The sequence below is a fragment of the Pelobates fuscus genome, chromosome 2 (genome assembly GCF_036172605.1).
Source record: "Pelobates fuscus isolate aPelFus1 chromosome 2, aPelFus1.pri, whole genome shotgun sequence".
Classification (NCBI taxonomy): domain Eukaryota; kingdom Metazoa; phylum Chordata; class Amphibia; order Anura; family Pelobatidae; genus Pelobates; species Pelobates fuscus.
The window spans coordinates 359,869,893-359,888,553 of NC_086318.1; the positions used below are offsets into that span (position 1 = coordinate 359,869,893).

Here is an 18,661-nt window from a genome sequence, read left to right on the forward strand (position 1 = left end):
ACCTAGATTTCAGTAGGGCTTTTGACACTGTTGCACATAGAAGGCTTATCAATACATTTCAATCTTTAAGTTTGGATTCCAATATTGTTGAATGGGTAAGGCAGTGGCTGAGTGACAGGCAACAGAGGGTTGTAGTCAATGGAGTATATTCGAAGCTTGGGCTTGTCACCAGTGGGGTACCTCAGGGATCTGTACTTGGACCCATTCTCTTTAATATTTTTATTAGTGATATTGCAGAAGGTCTTGATGGTAAGGTATGTATTTTTGCTGATGAAACTAAGATATGTAACAGGGTTGATGTTCCAGGAGGGATAAGCCAAATGGCAAATGATTTAGGTAAACTAGAAAAATGGTCAGAGTTTTGGCAACTGACATTTAATGTGGATAAGTGTAGGTATTGGTGGATTAGGCGCTCACTATATATATTTGGGTGGTGTGGCAGCAGTAACCAGTACAAGGAACCCCAACCTTGTAGTAAATGAATGTGGAAAAAGAAAAAGGAGGAAACCGCGCCCTTAGTGTAGATACGTAAAAATATACAAATATACGTACACAATGGTAATATCAAGGGGTCTTCTTATACAATTGACCTCAAAGAAAACATAAAATATAGAAACAGTAATAGTGTGGTATGTCAGATATAGTGGATGGATAAATAGTGGTAAGTGATCCACACTCACATGGCCCAGAGCTAACTCAGAGCTCAGCTGTTAACACGCCTGGACGGAACAATCCCCGTCTATGGATGTGTGGCTTTCTTTCGCGGTCACAGATGGGCGATATATGAAAAGAATAAGAGAACTCCAAATAGTGCAGAGTGTATATATATATATAAAATATGTGAATAGGTAATAAAGTATCGTACTCACATTTGCTAGAGCAGAACTTGCTCTAGTCTTAAGGGCATAGGTGGTATAATCCCCACCAAGGAACAGGTTGATGATCAATTGACCTCAAAGAAAACATAAAACATAAAGGCAGTGATAGTGTAGCAATTTGAATATAGTGGGTGGATAGTAGGTAATAAGTAATCCACACTCACATGGCCCAGAGCTAACTTAGAGCTCAGCTGTTAATACGCCTGGACGGAATAATCCCCGCCTAAGGATATGTAGTTGTCCTCACAGTCTCAGGTGGGCAATATATGGAAAGACAAAATGACTCCAAATGGTGCAATATGTATGAATAAAAGACGTGAATAATTAAAAAAGTATAATACTCACATTTGCTAGAGCAGAACTTGCTCTAGTCTTAATAGCTTGGGTGGTATGGTCCCCACCAAGGAACAAGTTGGTAGCCAGGAATAAAAATGATAAAAAATCCCAGTATAATAAAAAGGATAATTTATTAACAAAAAATATATATTAAAAGTAAATAAAAAAATATGTATATAGTCTCTAGTAGTCCACTTTACGCGTTTCGCCTGTAAAAAGGCTTCCTCAGAAGTGTGGATAATGTCCTGGTACCAAACGTTTATATAGGAGTCCTAATAATGATGATTACTTCCTGCTTTGTGCAATTGATGCTTCCTGTAACCACTGGTGAACCGCACGCGTCATACCGGAAGTGACGCGGCGCAATATGTTCGTGGTGATATCCGTGTTCCATATATGGAACACATACAAGACTATAATAGTGGTGCTGTGTTCCATTCAGTTGGATAAGGTCCATAAGAATAAAGTAGATCTTACTGCTGGATTTTTCGTTTTTCGGATACATCTAGCGTAACTTCCGGTGTCGGCCCGGAAGTGACGCAATGTCAGGGACCATGATGGTATTATGCGTTCCACAGGTGGAACGCAAATGTAGCCGGAACTGTTCCGGTTCCACTGGTGGAACGCAAATGTTGCCGGAACTGTTCCGGTTTGTATTCTTGTTGGGAGGGGCGATCCTCAGAGTAGTAATCTCGATAGAGAGGAGAAATTAATATGCAGCTTATCAATGGAATACCAAATAATAAATATACACATCTAGGAATATATGTGTAAACAGGGAAAAAAGTCTATTAGCCCATAAAAAGTGCAACATTGTATATACAGGGAAATAAACCCAAGTGGGTGATGTAATAAATAATAGTGTATGGTGGAATTATACACTCAGATTAGAGACATCATAAGAACTAAACAATATATGGAGAATATACAGAAAAATGACAAATATAGAAACTAATTTAAAAAGTCAAAATGTTAAAAAAAGGGGGCTTTACAGATCTATAAGCCATAAGTAGGACATGATACATTAAAATGCCATTAAGAAGAAAAAATACAAAATACATAAAAAACATATATAAAGCATGCAGCACTAGTGGTTACAAATAAGAGGATGGGGAGACTGATAAAAATAATGGAATAGATAAATTATGAATAAAAAATATATTAATTAAAAAAAGTCTATAAAAAATTGTATAAATCAAATTCTATATTTAATCCATTCGGATGGAGGGTGTCTATATTGAAAACCCACTCCATCTCTTTTTGGCCTATTTTTCGAATCAGGTCTCCACCTCTCCAGTGATTTATCACTGTGGCTATCCCCATGAATGTAAGATGCTTTGGGTCATTATTGTGTATACAAAAGTGGGATGACACTGAATGGTTAGTGTAATTCTTTTCAATGTTTCTGCAGTGTTCTGCTATACGAGTTTTTAGTGCTCTTATTGTGCGTCCAATGTACTGGAGCCCGCATGGACATTCTAATAAATAAATGACATTCTTACTCTCGCAGGTAATAGTTTCCTTTATTGTGTAAATTTTACCCGTGTTATTAGATTTAAATGTAGTCCTTTTTTTATCTGTAGTCTTGGTTTTTTTACAAGCTGCACAGCTATTACATCTGTAGAAACCTTTACCTAAGGATAAAAAATTTTCTTTGATAAGATTAGGTTTGGCGTCCCTAGTAAAATTTTTTGTAAGGTGCATTTTTAAATTTGGTGCGCCTCTAAAAATAATTTTTGGTCTTTCTGGGATTATATCTTTTAAAATTGGATCTTCTTTTAGAAGATGCCAGTGTTTATTCATAATTTTCTTCAGATGTCTATTTTTGTCGTTATAGTCTAATATTATAGGAAGTGTAAAATCTGTTTTTTGGGATTGTAGTGCTTTTTCTTTATGTATGAGGTCTTTTTGACTGATTTCAAGGTTTTGTGCTATGGTAGATTCTATTAATTGTTTATTATATCCTTTATTAATCAGACTGTTTTTTACTTTATTCGCTTGTTCGATAAAAGTGGTATTATCAGAGCAATTCCTTCTTAGTCTTGTGATCTGGCTTTTCGGAATGCTGTCGAGCCAGATTTTGTTATGGCAGCTTTTTGTATCTATATAGTTATTCACGTGTACATTCTTAAAGTGCGTTTTTGTGTTGACAACATTGTCCATTATGTAAATATTAAGATCTAAATATGTAATTTCGCTATTGCTTATTTCAGACGTTAAAACTATACCTTCCTGGTTGGAGGTATGACGCGTGCGGTTCACCAGTGGTTACAGGAAGCATCAATTGCACAAAGCAGGAAGTAATCATCATTATTAGGACTCCTATATAAACGTTTGGTACCAGGACATTATCCACACTTCTGAGGAAGCCTTTTTACAGGCGAAACGCGTAAAGTGGACTACTAGAGACTATATACATATTTTTTTATTTACTTTTAATATATATTTTTTGTTAATAAATTATCCTTTTTATTATACTGGGATTTTTTATCATTTTTATTCCTGGCTACCAACTTGTTCCTTGGTGGGGACCATACCACCCAAGCTATTAAGACTAGAGCAAGTTCTGCTCTAGCAAATGTGAGTATTATACTTTTTTAATTATTCACGTCTTTTATTCATACATATTGCACCATTTGGAGTCATTTTGTCTTTCCATATATTGCCCACCTGAGACTGTGAGGACAACTACATATCCTTAGGCGGGGATTATTCCGTCCAGGCGTATTAACAGCTGAGCTCTAAGTTAGCTCTGGGCCATGTGAGTGTGGATTACTTATTACCTACTATCCACCCACTATATTCAAATTGCTACACTATCACTGCCTTTATGTTTTATGTTTTCTTTGAGGTCAATTGATCATCAACCTGTTCCTTGGTGGGGATTATACCACCTATGCCCTTAAGACTAGAGCAAGTTCTGCTCTAGCAAATGTGAGTACGATACTTTATTACCTATTCACATATTTTATATATATATATACACTCTGCACTATTTGGAGTTCTCTTATTCTTTTCATATATCGCCCATCTGTGACCGCGAAAGAAAGCCACACATCCATAGACGGGGATTGTTCCGTCCAGGCGTGTTAACAGCTGAGCTCTGAGTTAGCTCTGGGCCATGTGAGTGTGGATCACTTACCACTATTTATCCATCCACTATATCTGACATACCACACTATTACTGTTTCTATATTTTATGTTTTCTTTGAGGTCAATTGTATAAGAAGACCCCTTGATATTACCATTGTGTACGTATATTTGTATATTTTTACGTATCTACACTAAGGGCGCGGTTTCCTCCTTTTTCTTTTTCCACAATGTGGATAAGTGCAAGATAATGCATCTTGGACGTAAAAACCCAAGGGCAGAGTACAGAATATTTGATAGAGTCCTAACCTCAACATCTGAGGAAAGGGATTTAGGGTGATTATTTTTTTTTTTTTTTTTTTTTTTTTATCAATCTTTCTTTTATTGAAGCATTTGTGATGGGGTACATAAAAGAAGAGGGAAACGTTTAAGTCGGTTACAGTATGGGGTTAAGACAATGTCAGCTTTGAAATAGTACATTTCCGGCATGGCGATGCTTCATTTTTCCATTTTTATCTTGTCGTTTAGCAAAAACATAGTAGAGCCAAGAGCAATGCCTGTCATGTCAGGTTGTCAAAGGAGTAACAGTATACAATACAATTTAAATATATATAGCGTGAGTCAGGCTGGGTTCTCTCCCAGAGCACCCAAACAGAACACAACAAAACACAACCAAAGTAGCGTTACAGATATTCATAGATTGTAGGCGGGTATAACCGTTGTATGGGCTAAGTTAACTGTCATACGACTTCCATTAATGTCTAGTGCCTCCCTTCCGTTAGTATCTCCCACATAGGCTATTGCTTACGCGATTGGGTGTTGGACATAAAGACAATAGTAATAATTCTATATGTACTGGTTCCCTGTCTGTGTAGTTCAGTGCTCCTACGTTAAACAAGTACTATGGTCACCAATGTACATATATACATCATGTTTATGATTCAAGTGCATGTGAGCGTGTGCCCTCGAGTGTGTACTAGGCTTGTTGGCAAGAGTGTGTCTGTATAGGTATTTGGTCTAACCTCTAGTAATCGTTTGTTTGAAGCAAGTGGTATGTGTCATGGCATAAAACAGTTTACCTGTGTAGCAAGGTATAAGGCAAGCATAATATAAATCGTATTGTCCACTAGCGTGTCCAACCTTTCGGTAGGATCTGCAAATTCGCTGTTAGAGCATTTCAGCGCCCAAGATACTCGGTGCTAGCAGTGTGACAGTGTCCCATATCAGCGATTACATGTGGCCCCCATCCGATTCTCCATCACCCGATGCCGTCTCTGTATAGGCGGTGCGTGTCTGTTTCTGGGTTCCTGTGGCCCGTTGCAATATAGGTGTCGGAGAGGGCGTCCCCCCAGCCCCAGGCTGGAGTGCAGGTCGGCATCTTCTTGCCACAAACTCGGTTGCCACTGGGGTCCGGGTTTACTCCACTTGCGGGAGGGACGGAGGAGCGGGTCGTTGTTCGTGGTGTTCGTTGCTTCTTCCTCCGCCAGTGTGGGTGATGCTTGTGGGCACTATGCCCTGTGACCTGCCGCCCGGGTGGGTAAGGTTGCGCATACATGGGTGGGTAGGACGAGTGTGTACCCAGGGGTAATCCCTCCACTCCCCTACTCTTACGGTTCCGCTCACCCTTCTTCTGTGGCGGAGACGATTTAGGTCGGGCTGCTTGTTGTCGCCACCCTAGCGAGTCCCAGAGGTGGAACAGGGTCGCATCCGGGCGCCTCAGGGGTGCAGTCGATGGCAGCGTTATGTTCGCCATGCGGGTTGTTTTGCCGGCCGCCATTTTAGTTGAGACCTTTAGGGGCCTGTAGGTTAGCATGCCCGGGTCATGCTTGTGTGGTCTGCTTAGTTGTGTGCTCCTGGGACAGAGAGCGGACCGGGATAACCCCCACCGGTCCAGGGGGGGGGGAGGAGCAGAAGTAAGTGCTTGAAGGGGTTGATGTCTGGCTTTACCATCCAGGAGAGCGGCCGTCTCTCCCTGGCTCTGGCTCAGGTAGGCCCCATTAACGTATATCGGGTTTCCGGGCGATTTGCGACTCGTGTGTTGATTCTTTCGATGCCCCATGGTTACCCTGCTTCGCTGAGTGCACTCCGGCTCCAGATCGTGTCCGTTGTCGGGGTTTATACCCCTGATTTCGTCGCTTATTGCGGGAGCTGCTGTACAGCACGTCTGGTCGGCTCGGTGGTTAGGCTCCGCCCCTCTTAGGGTGATTATTTCTGATGACTTAAAGGTAGGCAGACAATGTAATAGAGCAGCAGGAAATGCTAGCAGAATGCTTGGTTTTATAGGGAGAGGTATTAGCAGTAGAAAGAGGTAAGTGCTCATGCCATTGTACAGAACACTGGTGAGACCTCACTTGGAGTATAGTACGCAGTACTGGAGACCGTATCTTCAGAAGCATATTGATACTTTAGAGGGAGTTCAGAGAAGGGCTACTAAACTGGTTCATGGATTGCAGGATAAAACTTACCAGGAAAGGTTAAAGGAACTTAACATGTATAGCTTGGAGGAAAGACGAGACAGGGGGGATTTGACAGAAAGATTTAAATACATAAAGAGAATCAACACAGTAAAGGAGGAGACTATATTTAAAAGAAGAAAAACTACCACAACAAGAGGACATAGTCTTAAATTAGAGGGGCAAAGGTTTCAAAATAATATCCGGAAGTATTCCTTTACTGAGAGGGTAGTGGATGCATGGAATAGCCTTCCAGCTGAAGTGGTAGAGATTAACACAGTGAAGGAGTTTAAGCATGCGTGGGTTAGGCATAAGGCTATCCTAACTATAAGATAAGGCCAGGGACTAATGAAAGTATTTAGAAAATTGGGCAGACTAGTTGGCCCGAATGGTTCTTATCTGCCGTCACATTCTATGTTTCTATGTTATGATGAGAAGGGTTTAAGCATTATAACTTAACATCCTAACTGTTCCCTATCGTGCCTTGAAGGACCATAAAGTAAAATAATAAAAAAAAAATCCACAAAAACAAAAAAACACACAACATATAAACTGGAAAGAAAAAAAATAAAACACATGACCAATCTACTTTAAATAGAGGAAAAATATGGATGCAAAATACAAGTACATGCTTTTAATACTGTTTCTCTTCTGTTACAGAGGGTTTGTTTATGCCTTTGATGTCATTATTCTAGTCAATGCTATCTTTATTGCTCTGGATGACAAGAGCCCATTAATTGCAAATGCGGAGTGGGTGTTCCTCACGTTATATATACTGGAAATACTTCTCAAACTCTATACGTATGATCCAAGAACATTTTTTGCCAAGAACCAGTTTTGGAATTGGTGAGTTATTGTTAGATGTTATGGTTCAATAATTGTCTGCAATATGTTATTTTCGTTCCAAACGCCAAATAATTATAGTTTTGTCAGTGTTAATGTATTGACTCTCATTTACTTGAAATGGGTGTTATTACAAGCCAAAATAATTATGCTAATTTTATTAGCTTGGCCCTGCTTGAAAGACGTTGCCATATACGAATATTTTCATAGGTTCCGCAGCTGATGTATTAATCAACTAAGCTATCTCAAATTCATCCCAAAAGGAATTTGTACAATCCCAGCCAGCTGCGAAAATGAATAGGTTCTACTTCTGTTCACCATTTATTTAATAGGGCATGTCATTGTCATTTTTGATTCTATGTCAATGAATGTAGCCCATCCGAATAAAACGTTGGAGAGGCTTTTTGAGGTGTAAATATTTTGTATTCAGGTATGGGTGTCACCTATTAACCTGCTGCACTTAATAGACATTATTATTACCAGCAATTATTTGGCGCCAACATATGCTGCAGCACTTTACAATTATACAAATTGGATATCTGATAAAGTTATATTGTGATATGTAACAATAGCAGAATCCTACTCAAGCTAATAAACAGGTATAGATTCATCATTGGACCATAGTAAGTATAAAAGCATGAATAAACTAAATATATCAATGCTTCCCAACTGGTGAGTATGTTTTTAAGTCTTTGTTAAAATAAGAAAGAGAAGTCCAGCGTACATATAAAAGAAAGAATGGGGGGAAAAAAGGGTAATGTCCACTATTCATGCAACCCGTCTTGTAAGGTAGTTCAAACTCCACCACCTAGCCTTGAGTAGACCCTGTAGTCTCTGGAGTGCCTAGAATTCAGTGGTTACCGTTGTAGTGATCCAGTGTGTCCAAATTGTCATGTATGTTTGTGTACAGCCTGAAGCATTAAATGTGAGATGCTCTATCATCCTGAGTTCCTACATTCTGGAGAACCAGAGCTGCAGAGTGGGTGTATCAGGCTTACGACGCATAATTGGAATGAAATGTTTAACGATATTCAAGATTAGTTAACAATTTTTTTAAAAGCAGAAGTCGTCAATGAGGTTTGATGGAGGAGAAATCACGTCAGTTGAAATGGAGGTGGTTAATCAGTAAATTGTTTAAGTATATTGTATAGCCGCTTCCAGAATGGGATGATCCGGGGACAATCCCACCATATGTGTCAGAAAGTGCCCAGTGCATCATGGCATCTCCAACGTCCACCATCATGAGAGGGATCAAACCTACAAAGAGTCTGTGGAGTTCCATACCACATAGATAATAGCTTATATGAGTATTCTTGTGTTTTACTGGACTGTGTCAAGTTGCATATTTTCTCCCATTGTGTATCTGAGAAAGTGGTATTTAAGGCCACCTCCCAGTGACTGAAAAAAGGCCGTGGTAAGAGATCCCATACTCCATGAAATTCAAATCTAAGGTCAATGTTGCAGAACTGAAAGCCAAGCTAACGTAGATAGGTTTTCCAATTCATTACGACCTATTATGACCTTAAATTTCAAACTCACCCTGAATTCACCATGAATTAGTCTCAATTTCGTGAATAGTCCTGTATAGGAATGTTTCAATGTAAGCTGGTCATTTGGCCTAGAATGTATAATTCATTTGTAATTACTCCCCAGTTTCAAGTTTTGTAAATAAACCCAATTGTCCATACAACAGCCTGAGTGCTTTGTGTGAAACTGAGATCTTTCTGTTTTTCTTCCCTGATTTGGCAGGTTTGATACTTTTATTATTGTTGCAGCACTAATTGCGACAAGTGTCAATGCAGGATTGAAATCTGGTAAGTTTCCGTTGTCATGCAGTATTACTACAAGCACGATATTCCTACTTTTCAATGTAATATTTTGCTATTTCTGATTCATTTCACTTCTGAATAGACACAATTCAATACCTGAGAATGTCAAAGCAGCACTGCCGATTGATACAAACCTTCATATTAAATAGGGTGAGGCTCATTGAAGGGACATAGCAGTCACCTTAATCTCACTGGTTTGGTTACAGTGCCTGGAGTCCTCTGGTGCTGTCCCTCCATTCAATGTCAAACCATTTAAATACAGTTTGACACTGATTGAGGGGCCCTGGCTGCTGACATCTTACCTCCTATTAAATGTATGGCTAAAGCAGAGATTACACATTTCCTTCTAGCCATACCGATTCATACCAGCAATCTCACCTGACACTTTTATCCAATCACAGCCACCCATTTCTACTCAGGCTTCTACTTCCTTATTAGTCCAGCACAGAGGGAATGGGATGCCGGGTACTCTCATATGGCATTAAAATATTTAAAACGGTTCAAATGCTGAATGTAAGGACAGTGCCAGAGGACTCCAGAACCTATAACCACTTCAAAGAGATGAAGCAGTTACAATGAATACAGTGCTATTTAACCTTTTCTGAACTAGAAGGGCAATGGGTTGCTTTTTCCCTCTGGCGCTTAAAGTGTTAAACTGCCATGCTTGGCATAGCAGTTTATACATTCCTATATGTTAATGACAGACATGTCCTAGTCTTGTGATGGGTAAACATTGATGGCTAAGTATGATTGACAAACCAAAATTCAGCCATCACTATATTAGCCTGCTTCTGAAATGTCAATGTAATATAAAGAGAATCCCATCCACTGTCAGACTGATGTTAACTTTATCTTTCTTACTGTAGCAAGCCAGTACAACAGTCAGCAGGTGCTCGACATAGTGTTCATTTTAAGGGTTCTACGACTTATCAGGATCATTGACAGTGTGCAAAGGTAAGTTGAATAATTATAATCTGATTTATAGGGATTGTATAAAACAAACCTGTATTCCTAAAGCTGTAGTGTTGCTTTATCTATAGGTGCACCCCCACACCTCCACCCTGCTGGACGCTTTACTTACTTTACACCCCTTGGCGTGCCAATGCTCTGCCTCCTTTGCTGAGATTATCATTTTTGACAATCACAGCCAGTGCAATGTTTTCCAATAGGAAAGCATTGAGAGGTTAGTGCACATGCGCGGTGAAACGTGTTGCACCAATCTTTTTGAAACTGTCTCTTTGAGACAACCTGATTGAAATAGCCGAGTTTTGTGTGACTATTTCAGAAGAAACATCTGACAGCTGAAAGCCGCTAGAGGCATTTTTACACAGCACTGAAAATACTGCCGCAGTGAGAACATTGTTTTACATCGCAGTGTTAAAAAAACAGAGGCACAGCACCCAGTCCACTTCACACCTATAGTGTCCCTTTAACATCACCCATTTAAAGCTGTAATTCCACATTTTTTTAAATATCATGAACTTTAGTTTTTTTAACTCTCGCAATATTTCCCTAATTGAATGTTCAGCAATGTTCTAGTAAAGTAATGTAAGGTACTAGTATGGAAATACTGCATTGCATTTGGTACGTGGATTACAAAGACCAATTCTTTACTGGTAACTATGAGTAGCAGTAGAAGAGCACATATTTTAAGTAAAGATATTCCGGTATCCTTGACCAGGAAGGAACTTGTGGGTGGAGCGTTCCCATTGTCTGCACATTGTGCATTAAATTGTAATTAAGGGGCTTAATGTAATGGATATTATAGGCACTATAATCACTTAACATCATTACTTTGTTTTAAGCAAATATTTTTCTCACTGATCTATCTTTTTTTCCTAGATTCAGAGTTATTGTGAATACGCTGATTAACATCCTGCCCACGATGCTGACATTTTGTGGACTTATTTTAGTAAGAATATTCTTTGCATGTCTAAATATGTATGTCTGTATATTTAATATTTATGTGTAGTGAATGAATAGAGACACTGTTCGATTTGCTGTTTAAAGCAGAGTTCTCCAAATTCTGGCCCTCCAGATGTTGCTGAACTACAACTCCCATGATTCTTTGAATGAGATAGATTAAATTAAACATGTGATTGGTACTAACCTTTATAAAAAATGTGGCACGGATAATAAATAAAAAAAAAGTCGAGATGAGGAGAGGGGGGGTGATTGTGAGAGGGAGGGGGTGATGAGGAGAGGGGGGTGATGAGGAGAGGGGGGTGATTGTGAGAGGGGGGTGATTGTGAGAGGGGGGTGATTGTGAGAGGGGGGTGATTGTGAGAGGGGGGTGATTGTGAGAGGGGGGTGATTGTGAGAGGGGGGTGATTGTCAGGGGGGGTGATTGTGAGAGGGTAGGGGTGATGAGGAGAGGTGGGGTGATAAGGAGAGGGGGGTGATTGTAAGAGGGAGGGATGTGATGAGGAGAGGGGGGGGTGATTGTGAGAGGGAGGGTGATTGTGAGGGGTGGTGATTGTGAGAGGGAGGGGTGATGAGGAGAGGGGGGTGAGGAGGAGAGGGGGGTGAGGAGGAGAGGGGGGGTGATTGTAAGAGGGAGGGGGTGATGAGGAGAGGGGGGTGATTGTGAGAGCGAGTGGGGTGATGAGGAGAGGGGGGTTGATTGTGAGGGGGGGTGATTGTAAGAGAGAGGGGGGTGATTGTGAGAGGGAGGGGGGTGATAAGGAGAGGGGGGTGACTAAAAAAATTACCTTAAATACCTGGTGGTCCAGTGGGGGCTGCCTGGTGGTCCGGTGGCGTCCCCGGTGGTCCGGTGGCCCTCATTTCCGGTCTGCAGCTCCGCAGAGCTGCAGACCATGGATCTCGCGAGACCCAATCAGAGCGTTGCCGTGGTAACCCGCGGCAACGCTCTGATTGGGCAGTGCACGCGAGATCCATGGTCTGCAGCTCTGCACATTGCGGAGCTGCAGACCTCCGGTCTCGGCGATCGCGGCAGGAGGGGCATTGCAGTCTGCACCGGGCACCCCCCTAGTAAGTGGCTCCCGGGGCGGACCGCCCCCCCCCCCTTAGTACACCACTGGTCATATCATATGCGTAGAATTTCTCCTTATTTTCGGTTCAGTGTTTTAGTGTTCACTGTTTTTAGAATAGTGTAATTTTAATTTTGCTAACAATTTGAATGTAGGCCCCTCTTGATCTTGAGGCCCTAGGCTGAAGCCTAGTTAGCCTATAGGAAAATCCAGCCCTGGTCAGAGCTTGTCCATTGCTGCGCAGGCACACTATCCTCCCAATGCTTCCAATACTCACCAGTATTGATGATCTGAGCCAGCTAAGGCGGGATGGCCACACAGAGACTGGCACTCCAAGGGAAATAAGGTAAGTAAGTTTGCTTTTTTCTAATTTTTTTTTGGCAGGAGCAATTATTCAAACAGATAGTATAACACTGTAGCATTAGGAACACATGTTTGTATATCTAACGCTATAGTGTTCCGTTAATATTGTGAGAAATGTGTTTTGTTTTTCACTTACAATTCCTATTATATAATCAATACAACTGAAATAAAGCATGATTTGTTTTTGTCACGTTTTAGGGAAAACCGAGCTGTTTTTTTTTAACCCCTTAAGGACACATGACATGTGTGACATGTTATAATTCCCTTTTATTCCAGAAGTTTGGTCCTTAAGGGGTTAAAGTAATTTGTTCCTGAGCCTAAATTCCATATAGCAGGTGTATTTGTATGGATTTTGTTTAATTCGAATTTCTATTGATGTTTTTTTTTAGGTGATATATTATGTGTTTGCAGTAGTCGGTATGGAAATATTCAGTGGCAAAATACGATTCTTTCCTGTGAATTCCACAGATCCTCTTGCCCATTCTTGTGGGGCTGCTGTCCTAAAGGACTCTGTCTTTGCCAGGAGCAAATATTGCAGAAACAACTTCAATGACATTGCATCCAGCTTTATTGTTCTTGTGGAGCTCACTGTTGTCAACCAATGGCACGATATCCTTTATGTCATGGGGATTACCAGTTTAAAACCTAGTGTTATCTTCTCAACTTGGATTTTAACTCTGAATATGTTCATTTTGCTAATCACTTAATATGTATAAAACAGACATAGTCAGCGGAACTTTAAACCCCTACAATCCTTTCGCAGGCTACGATGCCTGTGCTCTATGAGAATTACAACTGTTGTAAACCTCGTAACCACGTGCTCTGGATTAAATATATAGACATTTATAGGAGACCTAGTCCATTTACTGAAATCTTGATGCCTTATCACTTCCTTCCTCAGTCTCAGTGTATTATGTCAAATGAACCCCCGTGTTGTGCAGGCGGTTATATTTAATGACCGGCCGCAAAGCTCTGCTTTTATTTTAGTTAGCTTTAATCAATAGTTATTGAGTTTAATTTTCCTTAATTTAATACTTCTGGCTACTGGATTTTCTCTGGTTACTCATCCCGCAGCAAAGCTGTATTTCATCGCTTTTCATGTCGTCATCGTTATCATGATTATTAAGTGAGTTTTCATTCTGGGATGTTTATGTCAATAATAATAAAAATAAATGGAATAAAAATAAATGTTTTTTTAAAGGAGCTGTATCCAAACAAGTGTGCTATTCTGGGTCAAAGTGCTAAGTATGATCCAGTCCCCATTGAAACCAAATAGAATCTATTTTGACATTTTGCACTTTGCTCCAGAGTGGCAACCTTTAATGCCATGGCGCATATCTTTTAATTTAAAAAAAAGATGTTTTTTCTCATTCCTCATATCTTTATTAGCAGCATCGGAAGTAATGCTTATCCTCGCTGTTGCTATATTACCAGCAGCCCTTCATCAGTATGTCCTACCAAAATATACATATATATGTTCATGCATGCATAATACATGCTTGTATTTATACTTGTTTTATAAAGATTTGTGCTGATATTATTTGGATATTGTAACAGCACGCCAATAAAAAAGCTTGTTTAGGCCAGATTTTCTCCTTTGGCATTAAAACATTGTAAGCACACATAGCAGATTAAAGTTTACCTAATGCCAAATTAAAAATATTGCAGCTATCTGCTATACACTCATTTACTAAACACAAATCGAATTACAAACCAAATTACAAAATTCAAGTTAAAACATCCAAGATGTGTCTGTAGTTGAATTGATACATTTTCCATCAATTAATGCTTCGGTTTTGCAATTTAGTTTCAAATTCACTGCAATTTGGAGTTAAAGGAACACTATAGTCACCTAAATTACTTTAGCTCAATAAAGCAGTTTTAGTATATAGATCATTCCCCTGCAATTTCACTGCTCAATTCACTGTCATTTAGGAGTTAAATCACTTTGTTTCTGTTTATGCAGCCCTAGCAACACCTCCCCTGGCTATGATTGACAGAGCCTGCATGGAAAAAAAAACTGGTTTCACTTTCAAACAGATGTAATTTACCTTAAATAATTCTATCTCAATCTCTAAATTGAACTTTAATCACATACAGGAGGCTCTTGCAGGGTCTAGCAAGCGATTAACATAGCAGGGGATAAGAAAATCTTAATTAAACAGAACTTGCAATAAAGAAAGCCTAAATAGGGCTCTCTTTACAGGAAGTGTTTATGGAAGGCTGTGCAAGTCACATGCAGGGAGGTGTGACTAGGGTTCATAAACAGAGGGATTTAACTCCTAAATGGCAGAGGATTGAGCAGTGAGGCTGCAGGGGCATGTTCTACACACCAAAACTGCCTCATTAAGCTAAAGTTGTTCAGGTGACTATAGTGTCCCTTTAAGTGACTAAATGTATTAAACTATAATTGATAGCTGATAAATGATATTCTTAGTATTTGCTATGTTTGTTATTTATTTAAGATTTTTATTCATGTTTTTGGTCCAAGAATTTTATATTTACAGCAAAACACAAGCAGAATCCCTAGCAGGCCCTTTCTAGTTGACAAAATAACCACATTTATGCAGGACAGTTGCAAATTATTTATCTTGTCTGCAGCATTTTTGTAGCATTTATTTTGGAAGCTTTTTTCGTGGAATATTCGTTGGAAAAGAGCGAGGTTGAGACAGCTATTGAGAAGAAGATCCAAGAGTTGGGAATGGCTGTGCAAGAGTAAGTCGAAACTGCTTGGGACACTAGAATTGTGTGTAGTATATTCCCCCACGTATCATTAGCATAATCTGCAAGATCCTTATAAAGTAGTGAAATTAATATCTTTTTATGAAAAAATGACTGATGACGGCTGTTTCAGAGTAGTGTTTTGTCGATATATTTGGAACATAGTGGACAAAGTCACAGCAGACAAAGATGGCTGTTCAAACGATAATGTGAATAAACATTAAATATCTACTTATCTGTCGATGTATGGCAGAACAAGATGGCTGCTGCCAACAAACTGATCGATTTTATTGACTTCTATAATCAGCATATTTTAAATGTCAGAAGGAATGGAGATGACAAACGCTAAATATGCATCGAATGGTAGAATATACATATACATTATCCTGAATAAAAAGCATTTTGTACAAAAGAATAATATCAAAATACATCCTGTTTTAACCTGCACAGATCATTTTAATGTTCTCAGAAGTGTTCATGGTGGTATGTTTAATTATTTAATTTATGTGTATGTTACATAGGGAAGATCTGTCTTCTGGAAACTTGGTTGACAACATGGAACATGGTGAAAATAATATTAGCCATTTTGGAGATACAAGCCAGAAGGGGTTGATGTTTAGAATTGCATCAAACCGTAAGTTTCTGTTGTCTGAACTGGCATGTTTGTGCCTTAAAGGACAGTGAAATAATTTAAAATAGTCTTCTTGGTCTTTATAGTAAAATATATCTTAATTCTATTTGTGCCACATTGTGTACAAGTCCCTTCTTTATTACCCATTTTACTCTTCTATGCATTTATTTCAGAGTATGGGGTACAATGGATGAGAAGCAATAAAAGAGAGAGGGCTATTCACTAAACTTTGAATTTTAGCAAATTAAGACCTCAATTTAATATTTTGGATAAACGTTTAAAATTATGTGATATTCTGAAAAATATTTTAAAAATTTGATATACTGATGTCTTTTTATATTTTACTAGTTTGAAAAATAATTTTACAAGCTTATCCAAAAATGTTATTAATCTGAAAAGCTTGTCCAAAATATATAATTTGAAATCTTTCAAAAATATTAAATAGTGAAAGAAGGGTAAAGCTTGTACTTGCTGCAAATACTAGATCTGCAGCTCTGTTTTTATTTAACTGTCCTGTCTGCTGCATTTTTTGTCTTCATATTCTACAGTGTGCTAGAGAAGAGGAAGGACCATGCTATGGACAGGGTTCAGGGACCTCCTAACATCCTTATACTTAACTATAAATGCTCCTTCTACGTGATTATATATTGGGCAAACAGAAGGCAATCTTTGCAGGCTATTTTATAAATCTATGTACATATAATGACATTTAGATGTGCCCATTGATAATGGTCTAGTACTCCTTTTTATTGAAATGTTAAAATTAATCTGAAGTATAAAGAATTAAAAAAAATTTTTTTTAGAAAAAAATGAATGTATCAACTGTCTTTTAGGGTACAGAACAGTGGATGCTTTGTTGCAGCGTATGTTTGAGTCCGAGATGCCATTGGAAGACGAAGTTCCAGAAATAGATGAGATATTAAACCTATCGCCAAATGATATCTACATACACAACCCAAACTTTAATACAGCAGGCTAGGTTTGGATGACAGGGCTGTCTGGAAGCCAGAGGAACACAAGTTACTGGAATTATAAGACTGGAATACACACTCTTCATTTATTAGTAATATTGCATATTTTTGTAATAGAAATATTTATTTTTACGATCAATATCTCCTTTACTATAAACAAATTGTGCTAAAATCAACAGAAGTTTAGACCAAGTGTAAAGACGCATGGGATGTGGCATTGCTCTTGAAATATGACAAGCATTATAACCCTTACCTCCAACTTCAGTGATTGCCAGAAAACAACCATTTGCTGTGCAAAAATAAATTATGGCACCTACAGGGAATGTAGGACTCAACCTGAATCCATCAAGTTTTCATCAACACATTGTACTATTATTTCCACCAAAACAAGGTGCCTGCATTTATAGAATCCCATCTCTCTCTATTGTCTACAATGACTACTGGAATCAGTATGGGACAAAATGCAGTCGCACACCCAAACCTTCTCGTGTATGATTGCCTCACGTGTGCTGCTTATGAATAAGAAGACCGTACGTATGTGATGTTGCAATGCATCGATGGCTATGATCAAGTGCTTTGTGGAAAATACTTATACCGTCTTTTAACCCCTTAAGGACACATGACATGTGTGACGTGTCATGATTCCCTTTTATTCCAGAAGTTTGGTCCTTAAGGGGTTAAAGCTAGAAAATGTGCCTGTGTCTGTTAAATCTTTTCACCTCTTTAATTTCTAAATTGTACAACATTGCACTATTGGATTAAGGAAGTCAAGAGACTCTCCAGTCAACACATAGTGAAGAATACGTCTCATATAAAGTTAGGGACTCAAACTCCTCTCCTCTTCAGTGATATTCGCAGACGTGATTTCACATAAGCTCTTTTTTTACCTTGGTTTTTTTATTTTTTGTAGAGCCAGGGTATCATACTCACAAACTTTCTTTTGATTTGAAGGACAACTGCCATAACATTTTCACGTTTAATTTTTAATTACGTTTAACCCCTTAAGGACCAAACTTCTGGAATAAAAGGGAATCATGACATGTCACACATGTCATGTGTCCTTAAGGGGTTAAAGAAACTTAATGATTTTTTAAAATGATATATAAAATGATATTTTTTTTTTTTTATTTTTTTTTTAGAAAATGTTACTTTTCTATCAGGCTGAGCAGCCATGTTGGGTCAGATTCTAGTTTTCGGTTGAGCAGCAGTTGAGCAGATAACAGTAGAATCTAACCCAACATGGCTGCTCAGTGAGGGAAAAAAAAGAAAATGTTCTCATTAAGCAGAGACCAAACTAATATCACACCCTAAAATAAGGCAATTAATTTACAAATATGAAGACAATTTGGTGCTTTATGTTATATATCATGCCATAAAAGTTGCAACATTCTCACAGTGCAAAAATTAAAACATTTAAGAATTAGTTTAAATATTGAAACAATCCATTCCTTTTCAAATTATTTTTATTGAACAAATTTTGTAAAAACAAACAAACAAAAAAACCAACATATTTCAAAACAATATATTTTGGATTTCTGTAGTCACGTGTACTGTAT

General features: G+C 38.6%; 1 protein-coding gene across 1 annotated transcript in view; it reads left to right on the forward strand.

Moving 5' to 3' along the window:
• LOC134587353 (two pore calcium channel protein 1-like) overlaps positions 1-17,705 on the forward strand; it is a 55,706-nt gene extending 38,001 nt beyond the window's left edge. Inside the window, exons 11-19 of the mRNA XM_063443665.1 lie at positions 7,418-7,603; positions 9,350-9,414; positions 10,296-10,383; positions 11,272-11,341; positions 13,172-13,391; positions 13,818-13,908; positions 15,384-15,497; positions 16,025-16,137; positions 16,968-17,705. Of these exons, the coding sequence (XP_063299735.1) occupies positions 7,418-7,603; positions 9,350-9,414; positions 10,296-10,383; positions 11,272-11,341; positions 13,172-13,391; positions 13,818-13,908; positions 15,384-15,497; positions 16,025-16,137; positions 16,968-17,113 (1,093 nt within the window). The 3' untranslated portion in view covers positions 17,114-17,705. The remainder of the gene's footprint in view (positions 1-7,417; positions 7,604-9,349; positions 9,415-10,295; positions 10,384-11,271; positions 11,342-13,171; positions 13,392-13,817; positions 13,909-15,383; positions 15,498-16,024; positions 16,138-16,967) is intronic.
• Positions 17,706-18,661: the final 956 nt, after the last annotated feature.